We start from the raw sequence: 22,039 nt of genomic DNA on the forward strand, positions 1-22,039 counted from the left end.
CCCTGTTCAGAGTGTGGTGACAGTCACTAGATGTCCGTACCAGGGTCGTCAGGCGAGGCCTGGAGGTTTCAGGCAGGGAAGTCATAAAGGGCTGCCAGCAATGGATCATTAATTGTACAGGTTGCTTATTTCTTTCTATGGTTGAACAATCAATTGCCCAGAATCTGCTTTTGAACTTAAAGCATTGCATTTCCTTTGGTATAGAAAAACATTCAGCAACAGTTCAGTGACCTGACACAAGCCTTTGAGGTTGAGGAAAAGCTGTTGTGTCCTGAGGGCGGAAAGAAGATCTATTTTGTTTGGAAAGACAATCTACAAGAGGACTGGTGTAAGTCATGGGTGAGTAGAAGCTGTAATTTGGATCTCATGCATTCTTTGTCATTGCAGAAGTATTGCAACCACTATTACATTATGTCTAGGTAAGAAGATGTTGAGTTAATTATTATAAATATATACTACCTTGATGATGCAGTGATACTCGATGTAGTGCACGCAATATTTTTGTCAGACAACATTGTCGACCTTAATATAATGTCATAAAGCCAGTCGGTTCTTTGGATGATATGTCACATCTCTTTAATATACTACTCTACTGGGGAACAGTGGCACAAAGTACAATGAATGTACACAATTCTTCTTGTAAAGTGTTCTCCAGTTTAGCAACACAAAAGGATGATGGACGGAGTGCTGAAACTTTTTAAACACTCATCCCAGTCACAGATCTGATGAGGGGTGATACCCCGAAACCTGTCCCAGGTTGCCTTTTTATGGTCCAGGGAGGATCTGGCCTGGCAGATCGGGCTGCACTGTTCCCATGCGGAATAGGGTCAAGACTGATTTGTATATAGCTAGGTCCAAACTTGTGTGGCATGGTGAGCAAAAGACTGACGGATTAAACCCAGATCTGTGACTGAGGGTGAGTGTTTAAAAAGTTTCAGCACTCTGTCCATCATCTCTTTGTGTGTTGAAGCATTCTCCAGTTGACATTGCTTTGTAGTTGAAGCTTTATATATTGTTGTTGAAATATGTAACTAAATGAGGCAATTTTAGTTCAATCAATGCACTTTCCATTGAAATTTCAAACTTACAGTTTAATTGCTAAACTGTTTCACAATTAAAACAGTTTACCTTCAAGATGATGCATGGTACCTTAAATGAGAACCTATAATTCATTTGTTTTATGCTCAAGTGGAAAAATGTAATTGGTCGAATATGCCAAAGGGAACTAAGAAGCACTTAACTGTGACAACACATATATTATTTTTTTGATACTGCTGCACAGAGTATGCCAACTCGAATTGTCTCATAATCTGCGCGTCTTGTCTTTTTATGCTTTTTATTTGTCTGCCCTGTATAAGTTGCGTCCTTCAAATAATTTCATCATCTGTTCTTTTTTTTTTTTTTTTTTTACCAAGATTTGTGCTGACAAATATAGCTTGTTGCATTCACTGTTGATGAAAGGAGGTGGCCTCTAAGGTGGGGAATTCAAATCTCCTTCTCATGTGTGATAGTGCCATTGCTGAATAAACAACGGATGACCCCTGTTCTGCTAATTTTCACCCAGACTCTGTCACCTTTCGTACCCAAGATTCTTGACAACTTGATATTTAAAGACCTCACCAAATCCTTCTCCGTCCAGAACCTGCTTGTGCCTGACAGTCTCTTTCAAGCTCTCTACTTAACTGATCTTGCTCTATTACATAGCTCTATTTTTAATAGTTCATTTAAACACAATCTATACTATACTCTGATTTCTTTATACTGATGTCTCTGGGATGTCTCCAGGGTCTGTCAGTTGCAGTTGATACTACAGGCCATTCAGATTGAATGGATAGGCTTCATTTGCTTAGAATTACTACTGTGGTTCACAAATACCTCCTTTCCTCTAGAATACCTACCATCATCCAGGTGCATGGCTCATAAGTAATTCTGGGCCTCTACTTTCCTTGTTTTACACCTTCTTTTTTACTGCAATTATCTCCTCATTTGTCTTCATAACTCTCAAGACCCCTCATGATACGGAAATCTTTTCCTTATTTCCACCTATATTGCATTATCTACATCAATGCCATCGTCTATCTTTCCTCAGTTCCTCCACTCATCTCTTTTATCCTGAAGAAGCTTTGCCCTCTCCGAGTTCAGGGAATGTTGCAGTGCTGTTTGACTTTGTCTTGTGACTCTGTTCCTTCATTGTCGCATTGCTATTGCAGCCAGAAATCTGTTATTGGACATTAGAAGGTTCTGTGCTGACCTCCCATTCAGTAATTCTGAGACTAACATTAATTCTTGAGTATCAGATCGCAGACAGCATCCTGCCAGTAGAACTTCCAAGATGTGCTTTCTCAATTTTGTGTTATCAACTCTGTTTCCGTTTCTCTGCCAGCATCCCACCTCCCTCGTGCGGTAGATAGGCTGGGTAACTATCTGCTACCATAAGTTCAACTTAATATAGTGACTGGTAGAACTCGGTATTCAAGGCAACTAATGCATTTCACCACTAATTGAGATTGTACTAAGGTAAAACTACACCACAACGAGTCCTCTGCCGGTCTCTGAAGTCTTACCCTGATCTAGGGAATTCTGATGTCGAGTTGGGTCGTATTCTCTACTGACCAGCTAGAAATGCCGGGCAATACCTAAGACTTCCACTCCTTCTCCTTGTGCTCTTAGAAGAATTGTGCAAATAAGTTGAGTGTATATAATCCATATGTACATGTTCATAATGAAGTTAAAATACTAGAGACTACTTAGTGTAATAATGGTATTCATTATATTGGACCTATTGTAAGGAAATGCCTCCTTGCATGGTTACCCCCTGACTTTTTGCCTTTGCTGATGCTATGTTTTGAATTGAAAGTGTGCTGAGGCCTGCTAACCAGGCCCCAGCACCAGTGTTCTTTCCCTAACCTGTACTTTTGTTCACACAATTGGCACACCCTGGCATCCAGGTAAGTCCCTTGTAACTGGTACCCCTGGTACCAAGGGCCCTGATGCCAGGGAAGGTCTCTAAGGGCTGCAGCATATCTTATGCCACCCTGGGGACCCCTCACTCAGCACAGACACACTGCTTGCCAGCTTGTGTGTGCTGGTGAGGACAAAACGAGTAAGTCGACATGGCACTCCCCTCAGGGTGCCATGCCAACCTCACACTGCCTATGCAGTATAGATAAGTCACCCCTCTAGCAGGCCTTACAGCCCGAAGGCAGGGTGCACTATACCATAGGTGAGGGCATGAGCACTGTGCCCCTACAGTGTCTAAGCCAAACCTTAGACATTGTAAGTGCAGGGTAGCCATAAGAGTATATGGTCTGGGAGTCTGTCAAACACGAACTCCACAGCACCATAATGGCTACACTGAAAACTGGGAAGTTTGGTATCAAACTTCTCAGCACAATAAATGCACACTGATGCCAGTGTACATTTTATTGCAAAATACACCCCAGAGGGCACCTTAGAGGTGCCCCCTAAAACTTTAACCAAATACCTGTGTAGGCTGACTGGTTCCAGCAGCCTGCCACACTCGAGACATGTTGCTGGCCACATGGGGATAGTGCCTTTGTCACTCTGTGGCCAGTAACAAAGCCTGCACTGGGTGGAGATGCTATCACCTCCCCCTTGCAGGAGCTGTAACACCTAGCGGTGAGCCTCAAAGGCTCACCCCCTGTGTTCCAGCACCACAGGGCATTCCAGCTAGTGGAGTTGCCCGCCCCCTCCGGCCACGGCCCCACTTTTGTTGGCAAGGCCGGAGGAGATAATGAGAAAAACAAGGAGTCGTCACTGGCCAGTCGGGACAGCCCCTAAGGCAACCTGAGCTGAAGTGACTCTGACTTTTAGGAATCCTCCATCTTGCAGATGGAGGATCCCCCCAATAGGGATAGGAATGGGACCCCCTCCCCTTGGGAGGAGGCACAAAGAGGGTGTAGCCACCCTCAGGGCTAGTAGCCATTGGCTACTGCCTCCCTGACCTAAACACACCCCTAAATCCTGTATTTAGGGGCTCCCCTGAACCTAGGAAATCAGATTCCTGCAACCTAAGAAGAAGAGGACTGCTGAGCTGAAAAACCCTGCAGAGTAGACGGAGACACCAGCTGCTTTGGCCCCAGCCCTACCAGCCTGTCTCCCCCCTTCGGAAGAAAACTGCTCCAGCAACGCTTTCCCCAGGACCAGCGACCTCTGAATCCTCAGAGGACTGCCCTGCTCTAAAAGGACCAAGAAACTCCAGAGAACAATGGCCCTGTTCAACAAAGACTGCAACTTTGTTTCCAGAGGAGCAACTTTAAAGACCCCTGCAATCCCTGCCAGAAGCGGGAGACTTGCAACACTGCACCCGGCGACCCCGACTCGACTGGTGAAGAACCAACACCTCAGGGAGGACCCCCGGCGACTCCGAGACTGTGAGTAACCAAAGTTGTCCCCCCTCAGCCCCCACAGCGACGCCTGCAGAGGGAATCCCGAGGCTCCCTCTGACCGCGACTGCCTGACTCTAAAATCCCGACGCCTGGAAAAGACCCTGCACCCACAGCCCCCAGGACCGGAAGGATCGGAACTCCAGTGCAGGAGTGACCCCAGGAGGCCCTCACCCTTTCCCAGGTGGTGGCTACCCCGAGGAGCCCCCCCCCCTTGCCTGCCTGCATCGCTGAAGAGACCCCTTGGTCTCCCATTGATTCCTATTACAAACCCGATGCTTGTTTGCACACTGCACCCGGCCGCCCCCGCGCTGCTGAGGGTGTACTTTCTGTGCCGGCTTGTGTCCCTCCCGGTGCCCTACAAAACCCCCCTGGTCTGCCCTCCGAAGACGCGGGTACTTACCTGCTGGCAGACTGGAACCGGGGCACCCCCTTCTCCATTGAAGCCTATGTGTTTTGGGCACCACTTTGAACTCTGCACCTGACCGGCCCTGAGCTGCTGGTGTGGTAACTTTGGGGTTGCTCTGAACCCCCAACGGTGGGCTACCTTGGACCCCAACTTGAACCCCGTAGGTGGTTTACTTACCTGCAAGAACTAACATTAACTTACCTCCCCCAGGAAATGTGAAAATTGCACTGTGTCCACTTTTAAAATAGCTATATGTGTTTTATGTGAAAAGTATATATGCTATTGTGATTATTCAAAGTTCCTAAAGTACTTACCTGCAATACCTTTCAAATGAGATATTACATGTAGAATTTGAACCTGTGGTTCTTAAAATAAACTAAGAAAAGATATTTTTCTATACTAAAAACCTATTGGCCTGGAATTGTCTCCGAGTGTGTGTTCCTCATTTATTGCCTGTGTGTATGTACAACAAATGCTTAACACTACTCCTTTGATAAGCCTACTGCTCGACCACACTACCACAAAATAGAGCATTAGTATTATCTCTTTTTGCCACTATCTTACCTCTAAGGGGAACCCTTGGACTCTGTGCATGCTATTCCTTACTTTGAAATAGCACATACAGAGCCAACATCCTACACCTATACACTATCAGATGATTCAGTAACTTTGATGACTCTGGGCGTGGATGCAAATGTAGATGCAGATTGGAGCATATGTTTGAAAGTGGGAGTTCTTATTTAGTAGAATGAAGAGAGACGGGCTTCCTATGTGTAATAAGAATTATTTGGTTATCTTAAGTGGATGAAGGTAATCTTTAATCATTAGTTCCAATTGCTTTCATTGTGTAGCATTGGTAAGAAATGTGTGCTGTTGGGTTACTGAATCATGTTTCTTATTGAATCAGGAAACATATTGGGAGAATCATAATGTTGGTTACTTATAATTTGTTGATGCAATTCCTCATATTTTTTTATTATTTCCAGACTACTGCCCCAGAGTATACGGAAAGAAAGGAGAGATTTCACTATGGAATAGGTCATAAAATTCTTTCTGTGAGTTGTGGAGATTGAGAGGTAAGCTAACTGAGCATTTTATAAATAGAAAGAATGTGAAAAGTATGAGCAAGCAACCATTTTGGTTCACCAGGATATCATTTTCCTTGCAATAGCTCCCCACTCCCATTTTGTCCTACGTCTTGTACTATATTCACTATATGGAGGGGCGTAGCTTGGTCAGTAACATTGGGCGGGGTGTGCTTCGGATTTTCCAACAACCACGCTGACACATAATGGTAAAATACATTACATGACAAGCAATGCGCACAAGAGGGTCTTTTACGGAGCAGTGGAAAGGGAAAGAAATGCCTAATGGTAGGGATACTTAGTGAGAAAAACACATTATTTTATTAAATAAACTACATTTTTGAAGTCTTTCCAAACTGAAAGGGAGAGAGGGTAGGTCAGTTTTGTCTGTATTTATAAATATTCTTGGTGAAATACGACAGACACCTCACCATAACTGATTGAAAGCACCTGTACCCAACTATTTATCACAAAATACATTTATTAGCGGGGGTGTAACACACCAAACACCCCATTTGAAGCTACGCCCACAATATGTACAATATGTATTTCCTGTACTTTTTGCTTTATAGGAATTTTCTAATCTTAAATCAAATACATGCAGTATGGGAAACAACTTTGATGAATCATCTATCAATGTAAACATTTCACACAACCATGATCAGTATGATATATTTTAAAACGTTACGACCCAGTATGTGATAAATGAGTGGCCACTTAGTGAGCAAACAAATCCCTTCCAAGGGCTAGCGGGTGAGAGTTTTTCGATTTCCTGGTCGTTTTTTTTTTTACTGAGACACAAGAGGTGCATTTTAAATCATGTTTTTCTCTGCTGCAGTAGACAATTATGTCTCGCATTACTGCCACCAATGAAGCATTAATGGCTCAAGCACAAATAGTGTTAATTAAGCCACTAAATTGAAGGCATGCAGCATGTCACAAGGAAGGGTACCTACAATAATGACCCCAGACAAAGTAGATAATAATGACTAAAATACACGCTTAGCAATGATGATTGTTCGAAATAATTATTAATATTGATAAGAAGGGAAGATAGTAACAATAATAATCAGCAGGCAGAGTTTTCAGTAGATTTACCTTAGGCAATATTGATTATCATTCATCATTATAATAATTATGCATCAGACTGTATTTATTGCTCAAGGATTCTTCTATCAAACAATTTATCATTCCTTCCCAAAGACCTATTTCCTTCCTCTGTTTTCCTTTATTCACCCACATACACATTTATATTCCACACAAGAAAAGCAACTCCATAATAACATTACTGTCCACCATTGTCTTCCACCCCTCCCAAGAAAAAGAGTGAACTGAAAAGAGAGGAGAGAATAGTAAAGGAAAATTGAGCTGGGTGTCTATTGCTGACTCTGGACCAGTAGATATGAATGTTAACCCTGTCTTTTAAATATGACTAAAGGTATATATTGTCATGGGCAATCACATAAGACTAGCATTTGATTTAGCTACAGTAGTGAACTGGGAAGCACTGCTTACCAAACATAGGCCCTCATTACGACCCTGGCGATCGGTGTAGAAGTGGCGGTAATACCGCAAACATGCTGGCGGTAACAAAAATGAAATTACAATCATGGCAGTTACCGCCATGCCAAACCACCACTTCTACACTCCGACCGGCAGGGTGGTAATGACCACTGTGCTGGAGACTTTGGTCTCCAGCCCAGCGGCTGTCACTAGACCGTCGGCGGTATCACGACCCCGCATACCGCCATGGATTTCGTGGGGTTCTGTACCGCCACGATATCCATGGTGGTAGACACTATCAGTGCCAGGAAATTTGTTCCCTGGCACTGATAGGGTCTCTCCCAACCCCTCCCCAGAGTCCTCCCGCCAACCACACGACCCCCCCTACCACCCCCAAGGGGGCAGGACCCCCCTCCCCACCCCCCAAAACATTGACACACACACACCCCTACACTCACACTCATACAACTACTACACATACATGCAGACATACACGGACACAGACATACACGCACACATTTCCTATACACACACCACAACCCCCCACATGCATAGAGTCACACGCACACCCCCATGCATGCACACAACACCCCCCCAACCCCCTTCCCTAACGGACGATCACCTTACCTTGTCCGGTGATCCTCCGGGAGGGAACGGGATCCATGGGATCTGCTCCGCCGCCAGCTCCCCGTCACCAGAACACCGCCACACCGAATCATGGGTTGTGATTGGGTGGGCGGTGTTCTGATGATGTGGCGTGGAGGTGGAGCAGCTTCCACTCCACCGCCAACCGTGAGTATGGCTGCTGGCGGCTCGCCATCCAAAAAAAGGAGGAGGGCTGCCAGCAGTCATGATACGCTGGGCTGAAAACTGCCTGCGCTGGCGTTCTTCAGCACCACCGAGGTCCAAATGAGGGCCACAATGTACTTAGCAGGCCTGGAATGAAATATGACAATAGAAGGACTCTGGTCAAACAAATCAGGAAGCGGGGATACAGATTCATATAGAGGGCTAACATTCAATATAAAATGGGAGAAAATTTGATTGCCACCCACCGCCCTAGGACCCGCACCACGCCCGCAAACCACGCACGCAACCTCGGCATCATCCTGGACCGCTCCCTCTCCATGACACAGCAAATCAATGCTCTTACCTCCTCCTGCTTCCTCACACTCCACACTCTAAAAAAAAATCCTTCAAGTGGATTCCCCCAGAGACCAGGAAGACAGTCACCCATGCACTCATCAGCAGCAGACTAGACTACAGTAACGCCCTCTACGCCGGCACCACACTCAAACTCACATGCAAACTCCAGAGAATCCAGAACACAGCTGCGCGCCTCGTCCTTGGCCTCCCCCGCCACGAACGAATCTCACCACACCTCAAAACCCTTCACTGGCTCCACATAAACAAGAGAATCACATTCAAGATCCTCATCTACGCACACAAATCCCTCCACAACACCGGCCCTACATACCTCAACGAAAGAGTGAACTTTCACACTCCCACCCGCAACCTCTGATCAGCCAACCTCGCCCTAGCCACAGTACCCCGCATCCAACGCACCACCACAGGAGGCAGGTCCTTCTCCTACCTCGCCCCAAAACCTGGAACTCCCTCCCCACCAACCTCTGCGAAACCAAAGACCTCCTGCTCTTCAGAAAAAAAATCAAAACATGGCTGTTCGAACAGTGACCCTCCTGCCCCCCACCCACCAAGCGCCTTGAGACCCTCACGGGTGAGTAGCGCGCTTTATAAATTTTTTTGATTTGATTTGATAGACATTTCCAACTGCCTGCAGTAGATCACTGACAGACACTGTGCAGGTGCAACAGTGGATTTTATTTAACTTCAGAAACATCTGACAATCAAACATGGATGAAATAGCCACATGTAGTTAATAAGTGCTCCAGGATCTACCTAGAATAGAGTCTCCAGCTGCTTCTCTCACTGATCAAAGTTGATCTATCTGGTCCCCACCCTTCAACCTCATTTCAGCATCATCACATATTTGGGCATCAAATGAATGATACTTTATCTTTCTGACCTTATCAAAATGCTTGAGATGATGTCTTATCAGTGCTTCACAGTCACATGTCATTTGGGAGTCTTGCTATCGTTCTTGATGGACAGTCTTGGAGTTTGGGGAAAGCGAAGCAGGGTGTGAGGAGCGTTGAGGGACGAGGCTCCAGGAAGGAAACTGTCAACAGAGTTCTTCAATGCCTGCTTAGTCAATGTTGGGAGAGGTTTTGGAAAGTGTTCTGCTCAGCATCCTGAATAATAAAAGAACTTATTGTGATGGATTGTTAATTTTTGTTTACAGTGAGTATGGAGCATATGATGTCTGTTGCATTTTAAGGCTGTGTGTCAAACACAGACTTGACTTTATGAAACCCCTTAGCCTGGCAAAAACAAGATCTACTTGACACTTGTACGATGAAGTCACTCTCAGGAGAGAACTTAGAGCCTGCTTTAGAGATTGATGGACAGATTGCTCTGTTAACAACATCATTGATATCCTCGCCACCTTACTCAAAGTGCATTATATCCTATACATTTGTAGGCAGGGGTAGCATATTTATCATGTTTGTGACACAGTAACCTGCCTGCCAACTTTAAATTCTCTTCTGATGGTGATCATGTCTCTGGTCATCCAGAGAATAATGGGATAGTCTCTCTTTTGTTGACACAAGTTCATTTTTTAAGCAAAACATCATATGTGTTGCAGACTTGCCAGTAGTGTTATGTGTTATGCTTAACCAATCCCTCAGCGTGTTTAAGTGTGTCAGTGAGATTGACTTGTGGTTGAGCTGTGCTAATTGGATGACCTTCGCCAGAATGCCAATGCATCATTCTATTATGCCATTCATTAGGGAAATAGGCGAGTGATTTTCTGATAAAGAAATCCAAATATTATGAAAGCTCCCTGCATTCCTGAAAATGGTCCTTCTGTCCGATGGACCGAAGGGCCATTGTCAACTATGAATCCATGAATAGTTTGTAGTGGAATTCTTTTACTTCTGCTCATTACATACACTGTAACTGGGCGTTACTGAACATCAATCTGTTGCTGTAATGAGACCAGAGACTATTGACGGTATTATGAATCATCTTTGAGTATTTTGTGGCCTCTTCTCCCACAATAATTGTAACTGTTGATATAGTTGTTGTTTCATGCTGGGTAAAGTTGTATTCCTAATTTTAAGACCGTTCCCTTGCAATGTGATGGGGACTATTTTGGAGTGTCGTCTGTACCATGGAGATTCCAGTATAAATAAATCAATCTGGCAGACCTACAATAATCCCCTTTGTGCATCTGCTTATTTTTTAGGTACAGCTGCTCCAAAGTCCACAACTAAACTTTGATATTTACAAAACTTTCAACATATCTGGATTTGCAGAGTCGATTTTGGTAAGTTGTATAAAAGTGTTTAATTTCTTTAAGGTCATTAATAGAGTTTAGGCATCATGGATCGGTTTATGTGTATTCAGTTTTATTATGATCAGCCATCTAACAGGTGAAGCAGCCTGCATCCTAATGAATGATCTCTTCCTCGTCACTCTTATTTTTCAGATGACAAAGAAGCGGAACACAAAGCTGAACCTCTTGATAAACCGCGAACCAAAGACAGAAATAATCAATGAAGTTTCCCGCTTGGCTGGAAGTTTTTTCTGTGACAAACAAAACAATAGAGGGGCATTCATGAAGACATTTCAATTAGCACTGTCGGAAAAGTGTGAAAAATATAATCGTGCCCGCTGCAGGATGTCTGGCCCAGTGGGAGAAGCGCTCTTTGGCACAGTCTTAGTTTTATCAGCCGCCCTCCTTGCAAAAGCATTTGCCAAGATGCAGCGAGGGGCTGAAGATGTGAAAGGTGGAGATACTGCCGAGGTGGGTGAGAAGGGCACTGACGGAGAAGCTAAAGGTGAAAGAGCTGGTGAGGTTGGTGGGAAAAACGCTGATAAGGAAACAAAAGTTGGAAATACTGGCAAAGGGGATGAGAACGGCACTGATGGAGAAGCGAAAGGTGGAGAAACTGTAAAGGTTGGTGGGAACATCCCTAAGAAAGAAACAAAAGGTGGAGATAGTGGCGAGGGGGGTGAGAATGGCACTGATGGAGAAGCGAATGTAGGGAGCAGCGCAGGTAAAGAAGGGACAGGTGGAAATACTAAGAATGAAGGGAGTGGTACCGGTAAAGGAGGGATATGTGGAAATACTGAGAATCAAGGGAGCGGCGCCGGTAATGGAGGGATATGTGGAAATACTGAGAATCAAGGGAGCGGCGCCGGTAAAGGAGGGATATGTGGAAATACTAAGAATGAAGGGAGTGGTACCGGTAAAGGAGGGATATGTGGAAATACTGAGAATGAAGGGAGCGGCGCCGGTAAAGGAGGGATATGTGGAAATACTGAGAATGAAGGGAGCGGCGCCGGTAAAGGAGGGATATGTGGAAATACTGAGAATCAAGGGAGCGGCGCCGGTAAAGGAGGGATATGTGGAAATACTAAGAATGAAGGGAGCGGTACCGGTAAAGGAGGGATATGTGGAAATACTGAGAATGAAGGGAGCGGCGCCGGTAAAGGAGGGATATGTGGAAATACTGAGAATGAAGGGAGCGGCGCCGGTAAAGGAGGGATATGTGGAAATACTAAGAATGAAGGGAGTGGTACCGGTAAAGGAGGGATATGTGGAAATACTGAGAATCAAGGGAGCGGCGCCGGTAAAGGAGGGATATGTGGAAATACTAAGAATGAAGGGAGTGGCGCCGGTAAAGGAGGGATATGTGGAAATACTGAGAATGAAGGGAGCGGCGCCGGTAAGTGGAAATACTGAGAATGAAGGGAGTGGCGCCGGTAAAGGAGGGATATGTGGAAATACTGAGAATGAAGGGAGCGGCGCCGGTAAAGGAGGGATATGTGGAAATACTGAGAATGAAGGGAGCGGCGCCGGTAAAGGAGGGATATGTGGAAATACTGAGAATGAAGGGAGCGGTGCCGGTAAAGGAGGGACATGTGGAGGTAAAGGAGGGGCATATGGAAATACTAAGAATGAAGGGAGTGGTGCCGGTAAAGGAGGGATATGTGGAAATACTGAGAATGAAGGCAGCGGCGCCGGTAAAGGAGGGATATGTGGAAATACTGAGAATGAAGGGAGCGGCGCCGGCAAAGAAGAGACAGGTGTAAATGCTAAGAGTGAAGGGAGCGGCGCCGGTAAAGGAGGGATATGTGGAAATACTGAGAATGAAGGGAGCTGCGCCAGTAAAGGAGGGATATGTGGAAATACTAAGAATGAAGGGAAAGGCGCCGGTAATGGAGGGATATGTGGAAATACTGAGAATGAAGGGAACGGTGCCGGTAAAGAAGAGACAGGTGGAAATACTAAGAATGAAGGGAGCGGCACCAGTAAAGAAGGGATATGTGGAAATACTAAGAATGAAGGGAGCGGCGTCGGTAAAGGAGGGATATGTGGAAATACTGAGAATGAAGGAAGTGGCACAGTTAAAGGAGGGCTATGTGGAAATACTAAGAATGAAGGAAGCGGCGCTGGTAAAGGAGGGATATGTGGAAATACTGAAAATGAAGGGAGCGGCGCCGGTAAAGGAGGGATATGTGGAAATACTGAAAATGAAGGGAGCGGCGCCGGTAAAGGAGGGATATGTGGAAATACTAAGAATGAGGAGACCAGCCAGGAGAGCATGGGAAGGATTTGTCCTGAAAAGAGGTGTGAAATTATCAGTGAGAATGGTGAGAAAAGCATTGATACAGAACAAATATATGGGGTTGGATATGATAAAGACCAACGAATAGAGGAAAGTGGTTTTCTTAGGGACACCACTGATAAAGAAAGAAAAGATAGTGCTGTTGTTAAAAACGTTGGAGAAAATAGTGATGATGACATGCCTGGATGTAGTAGCGACAGCAACTTTGAACTAAGTAACAGTTACACAAAACCATCTGTACCAGTGTCATGTGAATCAACACAGGGCAATGGGCATCTAGTTGTTGCCCTTCTTGTGCTACTGATCGCTGTCATCTTCTGGTGCATGCATGACAGGAAGGAATAACGAATCAGGCAAACTGGGTCGGATATATTTGAAATAAAGCACACATATTTAGTATGTATAGTATAGCATGTTAGGCATGCTCTTTCAAATGTTTTCTCTACATTCTTTTCTAATTTTTAAACTATTATGGACCAGATGTAGAAAGTGTTTTGCATGGTGCAAACTGCGAAATTCGCAGTTTGCGCCATGCAAAACGCTCATCGCAATGCACAGTCCCATTTTGTGAGTTGGTACCGACTCGCAAAATGGGAATGCGACTCGCAAATAGGAAGGGGTGTTCCCTTCCTATTTGCGATTCGCACCACGATGCAAAATTGCTTTGGGAACGCGAACGTGGTCGCAAAGCAATTCGCAGTTAGCACCCATGTCAAGTGGGTGCTAACTCATTCGCAAAAGGGAAGGGGTCCCCATGGGACCCCTTCCCCTTTGTGAATGTCACCCAAAATATTTTTTCAGAGCAGGCAGTGGTCCAATGTATTGCAACTCGTTTTCCTTTAAGGAAAACTGGCTGCAATACAAAAAAAAATGCTTTATTAAAAAAGCAGTCACAGACATGAAGGTCTGCTGTCTCCAGCAGGCCACCATCCCTGTGAGTGCAGGGAATAGCAAGGGGGTCGCAAATTGCGACCCACCTCATTAATATTAATGAGGTGGGTCTTTTTGACCCCCTTGCGATTCGCAGAAGGTGTCTGACACACCATTCTGCATATGATTTTGCGACTCGCAATTTCCGAGTCGCAAAATCATATCTTCCTACATCTGGCCCTATATCCCCAATGGCTGCACTGCTTAGTTAAGTCCTGGGATTGTAGGTTGTCGGTACCTGGAAGACAACAGCCTAGGTTTCTGACCTACCCTAAACTGTTCAGTCTATTTGCTGACTTCCTTTAAAATATGGAACTCTGTCTCCAAGTGCCTATAACCCTCCTGTTGTACATGCCCATGCCTTTCATAATCAGTGCACAACTTATTTTCTCTCTGTTTCTCCGTGCTTAGTTTGTACAATATTTGGTTGTATGTCATAACATCAAATGACAACATATCGCCTTGTAACAGTATCAAATGCAAAATATCAACTACCCATATAGTGTTAAGGTAAGGCTGCAGGCATGTGTATATTTATATTCCAAACTCCACATTTATACATCTTGAAGATACTATTGTAAAGGTACATAGATTTGAATTTAAGAATAGTGAATCTAGACTTACTATTCTTACCATGATGACATGCTGGTAGTCAATATTCTGCATTTGATACTGATCCAGATAGATATTCTTCCTTAATATTTTGGTAGAACACCCCCTATATTCCTTGAGAAGTCTGACGTAGAGACAGTAGTTTAGTGAGCGTGTCATTGATTAGTTCAGGGGTGTTGGCCCCATGGTTGGGATTTCTGGAGATGAAGTAAGGCTGGCATTGGAGTAGAAAGCAGACTGCGGACATACTTTGGTCGCATGACTGACCATACAGTAACTAGGATGACTAAATAGCACAATATTGGCGTGGGAGTCCTTCTGTTCTATTTACATTGACACAGCTAGCAAAAAGGCTTTTAGAAATCAATTACATGGTTGTTAGTGAAAGCATCGAAGGATAGATCACTCTTTTTGGACAACCACTCTGAGGAATAAAGACGTTTAGCTTAAGTTGTACTTGGGCCTGACCAAGTATTTTACAGAAAGGGTTTTGGCAATTTATAGATCTCTTAAAAAAACTCAGGAGAGAAGCATCCGTCATCACAAATGAACTAGGCCATCCATATTCTGAAAATAAGAAGGTGTGTCTAGTGGAGACTGAGATTTGTGGCAGAAATGTACAGAATACAATTATTAAAACTACCTGAAAAGAAGGAAGGGATGCAGGGAGAACTGAAAGCAGAGAGGCGGCTTAGGGAGGGTGAGTTAAGGATGAAGATGGTGAACAGAAATGCAAGTGCAAATTAGGATTTGTAAATAGTAGCACAGCACAATAATTCTTTAGATACAAAGGAAAGCTAGGGGGCACACGTGTGTGTGTCATCACCACATGTCTGTGTATCTGTCCTGCAAGTGACAAATTAAAATGCAGATCTGGACAACTTGTCTTCGACACAGAGCTGTATAGAATATCTTCTCCTAGCAATGATTCTATCCAACTTTCTGTACTGAACAACAGCCAAGAATCGTGTCCTAGAAATACAACAACCAATTATGCCTCAATATCTTAATATTAGTATTTAAGTTCACACTCAGCCCTTGTCAATTAACATCATAGAAACTGAATGCCCTGAGAGTATTTCCAAACCTTTTCAGTCACATTGCCTACATAATATCTTCTGGTAACTTCATCCTGAGATGTTTCTTCATTATGGACTACTTTCATCTTGAATCTGACCTTCATAACCAACAATAACGTCTCTCAAATTGGACTGCAGCAGCGCCTTACTCTTCAAGTGCCAACTCGAAGAGCTCTCTTGTCAATTTTTACTTTCTACTGTAGATATTACATAAGCCTACACTGGACCCTTCACATGTTGACCATGTGAAGGGATGTTGCCAGTTCGAGCATTTGATCCTTCTTCTCAATTTCATCCATAAGGCAGCCTTAATGATTTCCTAACAATTCCCTCTCCATCACACTCCGTGCGGTATTCCTCGTCGATTTTCCTGCACATAAGCTTACTTTCTGTGGTGGCTGAAGATTTGCTATCCAGTCTGCATTCAGGACCAAGCTTTGGCAAAGCCAGTTGGTCTGGTACTAGCTGCCAGCCTTTTGAGTTTATCAATGCTTGTTTTGTTTTGTCATGGTTATTGCAAAATGTTGTACGGGGGAAACTGCTGGCTTTAAAAAAAATAAAAAAATAAAACACCTGACTAAAAGCAAAAAACATTTTTGGTCACGAAAGGCACATGTAGCCATAGAGCTCCTGGCACTGCAGTGCCCCAAGCTGAATGCTGTGAATGGCACAATATCAGAGCAATGAATAAGAGGGTTGGATGAATGTTTCTATAATTAACGGTATTATACATATAACATATATCATTTTAATAAAATTAAAAAGGTTTTGGAGCAATCCAGATCGAGAAAGTTGAAAACCTGGTTGTTCAAAAAAGCATTTGCATGAAAAGCATTCGACTGGAATGTCATCCTATAGTTCTGAAAATGTTATAATCTTTACATTTTATTATATGTTATCTTAATGGTGTGTCACCTTCTTGCATTTGTATTGAGGTTCTGCCAATATGTTATACCTTACAATTTCTGAAATGTGGAATAAATACAAATAAACAATGTTTCTTACCTTTTGAGCTAAATTAACTAGTACTGGACGTAATGTTTTCTACTCCGAAGGAATATGCATGGTCAGAGAGGAGTTTGAAGAAAAGTCGTTCATATTCGAATGTAACCACATTTCATTAAATGTTTGGTATAACCAAAACATGGCTATCTTAAATGTTATTGAACTAGAGGAAGAATGTCTACTATTTGTCACTGTCCGGTACCAGAAATGCCCAGTAACTGGACATATACATGCAAAAATGGCACCTGCAGAGGTATGCTTCTTTACAATAACACTAATTTCAACTAATTTCTACATGAAATAGAAACATAAGCAGTGTGCTTTGTGGGCCAAGAAATGAAAATTATTACCAGCATAAGTTTTTTTTTTTTGCACCACCTGGAAAAAACGTAGATTGTGAATAGCAAAATAAAATATCTCAATGTAACCCTGTATTAATCTGCAAATAAAATTGCTGGGTCCCTGCTGTGAAATGTTTGCCATTTGCTTAGAGGTTGGACATAAGTAAGTGGAAATTGGGCAAAGAGGTTGAATTTCGTGGTAGCACATCCATATCTGTGTACAAAGGATAAAAGAAGTCTGAGACAGCTGGGTGCACACAGTAATGTGGTAAAGTAACTAGGAGAAGTGTATGAATGAAAGTTACAATGAAAACAGAAACACACTATAAATATAGTTTAGGCAACAAAAACAGAGATTATAAATGTGTAGATAAGAAGGTACATTAAGGGAGGTACAGGTTTTGTGGACCTCATCACTGCAGATTTATTCTTGTTTTCCTCTTTTGTTGTTCGCATTTCAAAAATCTGGCTATTGCTTTTATCATCTGCAGACTAATTAGTGTGTGGTATGGTTCAACAGATACAGATCATTACCACCTTGATGGTCCGAAGACCACCAGGACAGTGGTGGCCGTCAGTGAAGACTGCCAAATTACGACTTTGGCAGGTTGGCCGAAGCCAAACCACCGATAGGATGCCCATCCCCCCGCTTTTCCGCGGTCTGCTGGGCTGGAGGTGAGCACCTCCAGCACGGCCGAATCCGTTATACCGCTAGCGGTATTACGACACGGGAGACCACCAGCACTATTCTTGCACCCTGGTTACAGTAATAAGCATTCCTGTCACCAGGATACACTCGCACACACTTCCACATACTTGTACGCGTGCACTCATACACTTCTACACACAAACACCCCCCCACTCAAACAAGCAAATGCAACATACATACCCATTCAAACTGACATACATACACAAACACCGCTGATACACATTCCTTCACACCCCCTCTCCCTCCTCCAGCGCATACCCACATTCACGGCCCCCTCCCTCCACCTTCATGCATCTATTCACGCCCCCTTCCCCATTCACACTGCATAGACCCATTCACCCCCCTTCCGCACTGCAGACATGCACTCACCCCATCCATCCGCATTCACCAACATACATGCAGCCACCTCCCCCTGCATTCACAACTCTCGCACACCCACTCACACAACTGCCCTCCCCTGTCAATCACTTACCACATCTGTCTATGAGGTCGTCCGGGAGGGGAAGGGTCCCGGCACTTCCACTACCGGCAGGACCAGGCCTTCAGGATACCGCTGCGCCGTATTAAGGGTCGTAATACGTCGTGCTGCTCCCTTTTGGCGTGGTGGTGCCGGCGGTGGAACCACCTCTTCCCCGCCAACCGCCAGCATGTTTCTGTCGGGTTTATGCCCGATTTTGGGTGGAAATCTGACGGCAGTTGTAATGTGGCATTCTTAAGCACTGGCGGTCTTTTGGCACCTGTGGCTAAAGTGGTCTTGTACAAAGGCCGCCAAAGTCGTAACAAGGGATAGAGTGTACATAATTGGTGGTAATAAGTAGGACTGATTTGATGGAGAGTATATTCATACTGAGAGACCCTGCACTCAATAACTGATTTATTACCCTTTGAGGCTTTTTTGAATAAGAGATCCTAATCGTAAGACATGTACAATATTGATGTGTAGTGAGTGGGGAGGGCATGTAATGGGTTGCCTGATGAGAGGGTGGTACTGAGTATTTGGCCCAGAAAAGAAAATTATTTTAAGTAAAGAAAGCTGCTGAGGAGGATGAAATAATAGTTAGATTAGATTAGTTGGAAGGATGAGAAAAAGTTGTGCTAAATCACCTCCTCATGTCTTTGCTCATTGCACACAGACAGATTCCCTGCTTAATTAATTTAGGTTTCTTCTGAAATTTCTTCCTTTGGTAGGACCCATTAAGTGAAGCCATCCCATGGACACCCTCTTTGCTCTGACTCCTGGTGGCCACTTGCAGCACCAATCTCAGGATAATTAATTCCTACCTTAGCACACATTGGAGTACTGTGAGTAGTGGAGCCGCCTCTGCTCCTTGCACGGTCTATAAGGTTTTCTTTATCATAGGAGTGCCTAGGGCAGTACTAGGCTTATTTCAGGTGGGGTTAGGCCTTTCTAGTGAATGTTCCCTCCTTTTTAAATGTGGCAGGTATTTTTTTAGTAGAGACTCAGATTGATCAAATAATGGTTTACAGAATGCTTTTTTGGTACAAATGTATAGTGCTGTTCTTGTTAGGTTGGCTTCAATTTCCTCCTTTGCAGATTCCACACTAGGCCCCTATTAAATCACCCTAGTGTCTCTTATTATCTCCATATTTTAGATGTAAGGGCAAGGCAAGGTCGTACAGCAACACCTTCTTAGAAAAATCACCCCTTCTTAGAAAAATCACCCCTTTGAGAATGAGTCTGAGACACAAATGCTGTAAAGTTGAACTGATTCATCAACAAGACAGCCTCTCTAATGTGATTTGACCCACTCTTACACAAACACCAACAATATAGCATCCTTGTCAGCTAAGCCATCATGAATCCTGCAAAGGTGAAACCCCACTCCTGGTGGGAGGACCTGAATCCTACCTGGCTTCAGCAGTGAAATCTATCAGACCAGTCCTGTAGAATAAGCTGATAATACCTGGCTGAGGCAAGCTCCAACGTGGATGCCATCAGTGCTGTGGTACTGATAGAGGTGTCATTCACAACCGACATCAGCACGGCCAGCACTGCCATCAATTTTCTTAGTCTTACCAATCCGCCACGGTCCCAGGATAATGGGACAAAATGCAAAAGTAATAGTCTTTTGGAAGATTTATTCAGTCCCGGAAGGAGACAAGGAGCACTATACCAGGGATGCCGGTGTTAACCACCTGGAAGGGGAGTGGGCTTACTCACTAACAGAGTGAATATACAATGGATCTACGGATCAGTTGCTCTCCCTATTATGGAGCGTCTCTAGAACAATACTTAGGAGCCGACTGAAGCTAGACTCGCTGGCCGCTGTACTCTGAGTGAGACATAGCCAGTGGCTCTGGCACCCCAGCCGCGGCATACCACCCAATTAACAGGTATCAACTGCTTTAGTTGACATTGTCTCCACAGAGGAACTCCAGTTTCTATGGCAAGTGCTACTTGGGGATAAATATATACCATGCCATGCCAGTATGGTGGACCTGCCTTCACTTCTGTTTTCTTGCTCTTCATCCACGCTGCCATTGAGCCCACGCTGCTGACACTATCAATGCAGTGAAGAAGCTGGACCTTGTGTCCTATGTAGGCTGATCTCTATCACAAGGTTGGTTCAATGCTGCACCCACCCTCTGTCTGTTTTTTGAGCTGTTCATCTGCCATTTATCTGGATTCCTATACACCCGAAACCTGGAATGCATAGGAAGGGGAGCAGAAGCACATTAGAATGCATTTTTCATGACTACCTCTTCATATGTCAGTTTAGTACTAGGATTACCAGAGTAGAGAGCTCTTCTGACCTTCTGTCGTATTGGTTTATAGTGGAAGGCATGTAGAAAGATTAGTAAACATTCTTATCTCCTATTTGTCCAACCATTTACTGGTATAGTCTATGTTTGGCAACAACTAAGAGTCTGATTTAGATGTCTTGGACGGGTTACTCTGTCCCAACGGGGGCAGATATCCCTTCCGCCAAAATATAAATCCCATAGGAAATAATGGGATTTATATTTCTGCTGTCAGGATATCTGTCCCCGTTGTGACGGAGTAACCCATACGCTGACATCTAAATCAGGTCCTACATTTTCGTGGTCAAACTTTGAAATGCATATATGCCGTCTACTGCTAAATATCATCATTCCTAGGTATGTTCAGCAACTTTCAAACATCTGATATCATCAAAATAATTCTGTCCTCCTGCTGGATACTGAACTGTCATTTTGTCTGTAGACAGGCTGCTGACTATTGAGAAATAATCTCTGCTGTTTGCTGTAAACTATTTCTGTCACCCAGCACAGCTTCAGTAATCAACACCCCTTCTTAATATGGGGGTATATCTACATTGCCCTTGTGTAAGACTCTTTTTTTCTCTCTGACTCTGCCATCTATTGGTAACCCTATGCCAGTTGTACTGCGCTGCTTTAAATATATTCCTTCTAATGCATTATGCATCCTACTAAATTTGTGCTTTGGGCTCATTCCTTTTTAAAAACACAGCTTTGCCTCCACCCAAAAGCAACCTGATAGATCAAGCATCGGGCCTTAGATCTTTGATACAGACATCATAGTGGAAACACTTTTGGTCAACCACAAACAATATATTAACTGACGCAGTGAGCTGATACACACCCACAAATCACCACCAAAAACGTGTCTGTCCAATGTGCCTGAATAGATGCTTGGTCTGCTGTAAAACACAAGAAACCGAGCATGCGAAAAGGCAGTGGCACACATGTTTTAACAATGACCAAAACAGGCTTCTCCAACAAGTAGCTTGAGTGCTACTTGTAGCTCTCCAGCTACCTGTGAATAGCTTGCCTGTACCAGTCCAGCCTACTACGTTAGAAGCTTTTGATTGGTTAATTAATATATGTTTACCAACATAGAAAGGTGGTTTTTTTTTTAGATGAAAATGTGTGGCTTTTAAGAAATCATATTTTCCAAGTCATATTTAATTCTGATATTTAGCTGATGAACCAGACCGCATTGGAAACAAATTATTACTATTATTACGCTGGTGCAAGTGGCATTGCAGCTATGGTTGTTATCTATTTCCTATGTAGAGTAATTTCAATTTTACAAAGGCTTTTTATATTACTGCTGGCAACTATGCACCAAGGTGATCATTGCATAAGTTGGCCACTAATGTAATCTTGCCTGATCTAGTCACTTTTAGCACTAAGAATATTATTAGCTCAGGTTGATTTACAAAGTAAATTAGTTGCTCTTATTACTGAAGAGGTTGGAGCCCCCTGCACTAAAACA

The 22,039-nt window shown here is 43.8% G+C and overlaps 1 protein-coding gene across 1 annotated transcript; it reads left to right on the forward strand.

Moving 5' to 3' along the window:
- The first annotated feature begins 209 nt into the window (after positions 1 to 209).
- On the forward strand, positions 210 to 17,210 carry LOC138268361 (uncharacterized). Its single transcript, XM_069217920.1, has 4 exons — positions 210 to 339; positions 5,802 to 5,891; positions 10,735 to 10,815; positions 10,978 to 17,210. Exon 4 carries the CDS (start codon positions 11,579 to 11,581, stop codon positions 13,466 to 13,468), a length of 1,890 nt encoding a protein of 629 aa, XP_069074021.1. The 5' UTR covers positions 210 to 339; positions 5,802 to 5,891; positions 10,735 to 10,815; positions 10,978 to 11,578; the 3' UTR covers positions 13,469 to 17,210.
- Positions 17,211 to 22,039: the final 4,829 nt, after the last annotated feature.

This window comes from Pleurodeles waltl, chromosome 12, assembly GCF_031143425.1.
Source record: "Pleurodeles waltl isolate 20211129_DDA chromosome 12, aPleWal1.hap1.20221129, whole genome shotgun sequence".
In the NCBI taxonomy this organism is placed as follows: Eukaryota; Metazoa; Chordata; class Amphibia; order Caudata; family Salamandridae; genus Pleurodeles; species Pleurodeles waltl.